At 57.5% G+C, this 7,212-nt stretch overlaps 1 protein-coding gene across 1 annotated transcript; it reads right to left on the bottom strand.

The window, feature by feature from the left end:
* Positions 1 to 914: 914 nt before the first annotated feature.
* On the bottom strand, positions 915 to 2,735 carry LOC130266750 (serine/threonine-protein kinase pim-1-like). Its single transcript, XM_056516010.1, has 3 exons — positions 2,591 to 2,735; positions 1,543 to 1,719; positions 915 to 1,266 (listed from the first exon to the last, which is right to left on the bottom strand). The coding sequence occupies exons 1-3, from the start codon at positions 2,733 to 2,735 to the stop codon at positions 1,127 to 1,129; spliced, it is 462 nt and encodes a 153-aa protein (XP_056371985.1). The 3' UTR covers positions 915 to 1,126.
* Positions 2,736 to 7,212: the final 4,477 nt, after the last annotated feature.

Below are 7,212 nucleotides of genomic sequence, written 5' to 3' on the forward strand. Positions count from 1 at the left end.
ACCTGTGCTGCGGAGCCGGATACCCACCTCTGGAGACCTGCTGCGGGGAGAGGAGCTGATCCCACACGAGGTCCTCGTCCTTCCTGAAAGGGATGTCCCCGCACACCGTGGCCCCCCGGGGTAGCGCCGGCACTGGACGGGCTCCACGGACGGTGCCGGCGCTTCCTCATGCGGTCTGGGCACCGGGTGCAATCTTCCTGGACAAAACAAAGAAGAATTGCATGAAAGTCAATTCCAAACAAGACCTGGAAATAAGAAAAAGCGCCAAACGGTGATAACACCGTTTCACGGGCCTGGGAGGGTGTGACCGCTCCATGCGAGAATGAAACCTCACATGGAGGAAAAACCCCACCCTTCCCGCCCGTAAGCCCATCCCTTCCTCAAGGGCCTGCAAAGCAGAGCAGCCGGGGCCTGGCTCCAGAACCCGTCCCCCTCCGCCGTTCCCATCCACACGGATGGATGCTTTTGTCAGGCTGGCTGCCCCCACCCCAGCCCGTGCCAGCCAGAGCTGGCAGAAGCTCTCAGAGAGGCCAGGAGCCGGCTCCCTTTCCACAACACCCGTCCCCTGTCCCGCCAAAAAGCAGCTGGGCGGGCGGCGGAGACATCGATATTCCCCATTGCCGCCGAGCGGGGAACGTGCGGCGCGTGGCCAGGCCGAGCCCTGCCGTGCCTGGAAGCACGAGCGTCCCCCCGCCCCTGCGCCGGCTGGGGACTCATCTTGATTTCGTCGGGGTGCAGAGCGTGTCCTCCGGGAAGGGGCCGCAACCAAAGCCCATCGGCTTCGCTCCGCCAGCGGCCAGCTCGAGGATGGCGTTCTCCGGCTCCGCATCGTGCTCCACAAGAACACGCCAGCTGTGCCTCGGCTTGCGGGGACGTCACGATGCCATTGAGCTGCAGGGGATGTTTCCCCTTTTCCAGTCCGTGGCAACTTCACCGCCCTGTGCCACGACTTCTCCAATAGGACGGGGAGCCCTGAGCCGCTCCCTCCACCACTCGCCGGGGACCCGCGGAAGCATCTCCTGGGCCGCGCTCTCTGCTCCGTGCCGCAGCCGCAGGGAAACGCTCTGGAGATTTCTCTGAGCGCCACGAAGACGCGAGCAGCTGGTACTTGCTGGGCTCCTGGATCCTACTGTGCAGAGGGATGGATCTCTGCTGTCTCCTGGGCCAGGTGGGGCTTCTGCAGCCAAGAATGTTCTAGGACGTCTTCCAGGCATGGCCTGTCTGCAGGGTCCATAGATAAACACCACCTGATGAGGTGCTGGCACTCTGCAGAGAGAAACCAGAAACCGCTGGTCAGCTCCTGGCCACGCTCCCCCAGACTCCACGGTGCCCACGCCACACTAGGAGTGCTCGGAGCTGCACCCAAAGCCTCCCATCCAAGCTCCCTTTTAGAGGAGAGCAGCAAAGAGGCACACGTGCTGCCTCTTCCAGCTAAGCCCAGGAGATCAACCTCCTCCCTAGCTGCAAGAGCAGCACGCTGATGTGCCAGCTGCCCACTCCCAAAGCCCTTCTTGCTGCCGTGCCTTGAAGGCACATCCCCACCTTGAGACACCCGGGGCGGGAAGAAGAGCTGGCCCCGAACGATGTCCTCTCTCGTTGTGAAAGGAAGGTGCCCGCACACCAGGTGATAGAGCAGGATGCCCAGGGACCAGATGGTGGCTGGCTGGCCGTGGTAGCAGCCGAAGAGGATCCACTCCGGCGGGTAGTACTCGCGCGTTCCTATGGGACACGGGCACAGCTCATCAGGCCGATGCTGCTCCCTCCCTCCCTCCCAGCCAGCTCCACAAGAGCCAGCCCCTGCCCTGCCGAAAAGCAGCTTGGCTGCAGCCGGCTGAAGAGGGATCCTCCCCCTCCCATCCTTCCTCCCTCCCTCCCTCCATCCCTCCATCCTTGGGCATCCTTGCCCTTGAACCTCCCCCATATTTAAGTTGTTGCACCTTCGCCATTTTTGTCTTTTGCTCCACAGATTCCCCAGAGTAAGAAATCCTTTTTATCCTATGCAAAAGACCTTCCCCTCCTCCTTGCCTCCTTCAAACACAATCTGACAGCCAAAAGGCCATGGAGCCACTACTCGAGCCACATCTAAAGCCTCCTGTTCCAGGAGGGTTTGACCGGTTCTGGGCACGGGTCCGTAGTGGCAAAGTGAGTTCAGCTCTGGCCATTGTGGCAGTCCCCTGCTCTGGTGTAGAGAGATAGGGATATTGCGAACGGAAGATTCTCGGGATGTACGGGCAGCCAGGGACCCCCTTCACCTCCACCTTGTGGTCTGACCTCAGCTCTGTACCTGGCCGCCCCTTGCCGGATGTGAGCTAGAGGAAATGACCCAAGGACCCCTGTCCTTAAAACCCCCTGTAACCCCTCAATAAACGCCATTTGCTGTCCACCACATTGGTGTCCTGGAGCTAATGGACCGAGTGACCCAGGGTTAGGGCCACCGTGCGTGCTGGACTTGAACCAGGCTGCCAGACAACAATTGGTGCCGAAACCCGGGAATACATCGGGAACCGATCGCCCGGATTTTGGGGTCCGCCTGACCAGGATCCAGCGACTGCACCGCTGGCGAGTGCAGTGAGCGGAGACGTCCCCGGACCCGCAGGAATATGGAACAAGTCGCGAAGGTCGTAAGTGAGATCCACGCGCAGTGGGGTCTGGATTGTAAGCTTAAGGATTTCTGTCTTGCAGTGCCGAGACTTATTAAGCTTGGGGCTATAGACGGCCTGGTAGACATTCTCCATCCGGAGATTTGGGATAAATGCACAAAAGCTTTGGCGGAAAACACCATGACCTCAGGGTCAGGAAAAGCGCTTAAAACGTGGGGAAAGGTGATGCGGGCGCTACAAACCGCCCGGCAGGAACAGCAAGCCTGGCAAGCTGCCCGAGCATGTCTGTTTGCCGCGCCACAAACGGGGATTGGGGCGGCGACGCAAACCGCGGAGGGGTTTGAATCGGGCGAGCGAGTGGACGCGGGAACCCCGGACCCCCCCTTGCAGCCCCCGGATCGGGACCCACCTTCACCGGGAGAGGGGGACGGAGCGCGGGGAGTTGTGGCAAGGATTAGCGGATGAGGCGCGAAATGCAGCCATTATATCGGAGATACAGGCGGCGGAAAAGACCGAGCCGCCTCCATACGGTTTTGAAAATGGCGCCGAGCCGCGTGGTCGAGCATTGCGCAATGATGCGGGAGGCGGGGAAGCCACGGGCGTTCTGAACGGCGCAAGCGCGGGGGAGCGGGGCAGAGGGGCGGCCCCCGGGAACGAGTGTCAGACCAATCACAGAGCTCTTTGCAAATTAGATCCTTATAAGGCAAGGACCTCCCCCAGCAGGAGGCGGGGGAAGCACCGGGGGAGGGAACGGTACGGCCCCCGGGGAACGGGGCGGGGGCGGAGCCCGAGAAAAAGGCTGAGCAGCCCGGAAACGTCCAGTCAGTCGACTTCCGGCTCTGACTCTGACCGGAGCTGGGACAGCCGGTCGGAAGGGTGGTCAGACACTGAATCGGATACCGGCTGGGAGGTTTACAAGAAGGGTGCCGCGGCTTACAGGGCAACTAACCACAACCCTCCGGCATGGGTTAGGGGGACATCAGATGCAAACCGAACCCCCCTTACAGACTGGCGTAAAATAAAAATTGCATGCGCAGAGTGGGCTCCGTCTGCCAAGTTAGTATTCCCGGTCAGAGTGGGGGGTGCCGGGGAAACCAGAGAACGTATTCCCCGGTAAACCCGAAGGATGTACAGGCTATCGTGAAAGCGGTTGCCGACAAAGGAATCAATTCTGCCATGGTTTCTACACTTATTGACAGCATTTTTGGAGGCGATGATATGCTTCCCTTTGATATTAAACAAACTTGCAGACTAATCTTTGATGGGGCGGGGATGATCGTTTTTAAGCAAGAATGGGAGGATAATTGTGCAAGCAGCTAGCCTTGGTAACAGGGGAAAACCATCCTCTGCATGGCTCCAGCATACAGAGGCTGATGGGCAGAGATCCAGCCATGCTTACCCCACAGGCACAGGCAGAGGGACTGCGAGCCCATGAGGTTATGACTACCACCCGTGCTGCCCGAGAAGCCATACGTACTGCCTCTAAAGCATAGCCAGACCATCACCGTGGTCCACTATCAAGCAGAGCGAGAGTGAAAGCTTCACTCAGTTTGTGGACCGTCTCCAGGCAGCATTAGACTGCTCAGCATTGCCCTCAGAAGCAAAAGGACCCGTGCTAGCAGACTGCCTGCGCCAGCAGTGTAATTCAGCCACCAGAGACATTTTAAGGTCACTGCCACCTGGGTCTAATATCGCAACCATGATCAGACATGTTGCAAAGGAAGAACACCTCGCTCCCATTCAAGCAGCTGTTCGCACTGCAATAACCAGCGTGATGGCATGCTTCAAGTGTGGCCAGGCAGGACACGTGGCAGTGAACTGTCCCCAGTCAGGACACCCACCAGCAGCTGCTCCACCACGCCAGGGGAAAATCAGAGGACCATGCTGGGCTTGTGGAAAGAAGGGGCATCTTGCTAAAGAATGCAGATCCAAGCCTCAGGGAAACGGGAAGGGGAGGGGGCAGCCGGGCCGCACCCAGCCCTCTCCCTCCTGGAACGCCAAGCGGCCCAACTACAGCAACCTTCAATGGGGCACGGGGCTTCCACGCCCATTACCCCCTCAAGAAATAGCCAACTTTGTCGCCCAGCCAACAGCTCAGCCAAACCCACCTGCACCTCAGGACTACCAAGAACAGCACCCTGGGGACGAGGCCCCTGGGTGGCCTTGGCCATGAAAGCATACGAGCGAGACCCATGGGTGGCCTTTGCAGTGAAGGTGGGTAGGCACCCGCTGATCGTGTGGGCAGAGTGTCGTCTCCGCAACAGCTCTGACGGCACGGCCATCTGCCTTCCCTTTTGGGTGGACACTGGATCAGACGTTACCGTCGTCCCAGATATACACTGGCCTCTACCATGGAAGCTAGAAGAAGCCCCCATGGTGAGCGGAGTTGGAGGGCAATCCCGAGCCCGCAAAAGCACCCAGCCAATAGCAATAACACTCTGCACCGAGAGAGGACCAGGAAGGACTATCACCCTCACGGTGTACGTCATGTCGGATTGCCCACCCTTGTTGGGGAGAGATGCCTTAGCCCTGCTGGACGTCAGGATGACAAATTTATTCTAAGGGCCACTGTCATGTACCCGTCCCTGCCCATCAAACTAACTTGGAAATCAATCGATCCGGTGTATATCGAACAGTGGCCCTTATCCAAGCCTCGAATGACTGCTCTCCTTGAGCTTGTTGGCCGTGAACTGCATAAGAATCATATAGAACCCTCCACGAGCCCATGGAACACCCCGATCTTTGTAATACCTAAACGGTCTGGTGAAGGCTTTCGTCTCCTGCATGACCTGCGAGAGGTAAACAAGAAAATCCAGCCGATGGGCCCGGTGCAAACACTGCTGCCCATGAACTCGATGATACCAAGAGGGCAGCCCTGTGCAGTGCTTGACATCAAAGACTGCTTCTTTTCTATTCCCCTGCACGAGGACGACAAGGAGCGGTTCGCTTTTTCCATTGTCTTTCCTAACAGCCAACGACCTAACCTACGCTTCCACTGGAAAATGCTACCTCAAGGGATGATCAACTCCCCCACCATCTGCCAGATCACAGTAGACCGAGCGCTAGCACCAGTCCGGCAGAGCCATCCAACTGTAACTATCCTGCAGTACATGGACGATATCCTGATCGCTGCATCATCACCAAGCCAAGTAGACCAGCTGATATCGACCATCTCCGAGACCTTAAAGATGAGCGGTTTTGAAATAGCCAGTGCAAAAATAAAAAGGGGACCGTGCGTGACCTTCCTAGGGGTGGGAATCACAAGCTCCTACGTAACCCCTCCCCAAATAAAAATCCGCCGAGATATCAAAACGCTCCACGACGTGCAGCAGCTGGTAGGATCCTTGCAGTGGCTCCGCAACATCGTCCTAATTCCTCCGGAGGTCATGGACCCTCTACACGACCTCTTGAAGGGAAAAACTCATGGGAGCAGAAGACCCTAACACCAGAAGCGATAAGGTCGCTCGACTTTATCGAGCGTCAGATGTCAGGGAGCACCCTCGCCAGATGGGATGCTAGTGCACCGGTCGATCTGTACGTCCACTTCACAAAACAGGGGGGAGTGGGGGCCCTAGCCCAAGGACCCCCCGACAAAGCCCAGCCAATACAATGGGTAGTCTTGGGAAAACCATCACGAGCCTTCTCCCCAGGAGTTGAGTGCCTCGGCAGCCTCATCATGAAAGGCAGGAAACTCGCCCTACGGTATCTGGGCATGGAACCGGCAAAGATATACTTGCCCTTCCGCAAGCAACTCTCCGCGCAGTCAACAACAATATCCGAATACCTGGCCATGGCCCTAGCAGGCTTCGGAGGAGAGATTCGCTATGCTGCAAAACCCCCTTGGACTCGGCTGCTCACCATCATTGACATCGACCTCCCTCCAAAGATAATCGACCGACCACAGGCAGGACCAACCATCTTTACTGACGCATCATCGCTGACCTCCACCGCAGCAGCAGTGTGGCAGTCAGGAGAGCAATGGCAATGTGTCAAGGCAACAGACCCCTTGCTTTCAGTCCAGCAATTAGAAGCAGCAGCCGTAGTGCTAGCGTGTGGACTGTTCCCAGAAGAACACCTCAACATTGTGACTGACTCCATATTTGTGGCCAAGCTCTGCCTAGCCATGTCCGGACCAGGTGTGTCAGTGTCCACAGTGGCAGTGATGCTAGAAGAAGCGCTCTATTCACGGAAAGGCACCATATCAGTCATCCACGTCAACAGCCACGACCCGGTCAAAGGGTTCTACCAAATCGGCAATGACAAGTCTGACGCAGCCGCAAAAGGCATATGGATGCTGAAAGAAGCTCGTCAGTTGCATGAATCCCTTCACATCGGAGCAAAAGCACTTGCGAAGAAGTGCGGAATTTCTACTGCGGACGCAAAGCACGTCGTTGCCACGTGTCCTCACTGTCAGAAATCACCACTGTGGTCCAGCGGCGTCAACCCCAGAGGCCTCAAAGCCTCGGAAATATGGCAAACAGATTTTACCCAATGCCAGCTATTAAAACCTCGAGTGTGGCTCGCAGTTACCGTGGATACATACAGCGGTATGACCGTGGCCACACAGCATTCTAAGACAGATTCCAAAGCCACCATCCAACATTGGCTGACA

This window comes from Oenanthe melanoleuca, unplaced genomic scaffold (genome assembly GCF_029582105.1).
Source record: "Oenanthe melanoleuca isolate GR-GAL-2019-014 unplaced genomic scaffold, OMel1.0 S192, whole genome shotgun sequence".
Classification (NCBI taxonomy): domain Eukaryota; kingdom Metazoa; phylum Chordata; class Aves; order Passeriformes; family Muscicapidae; genus Oenanthe; species Oenanthe melanoleuca.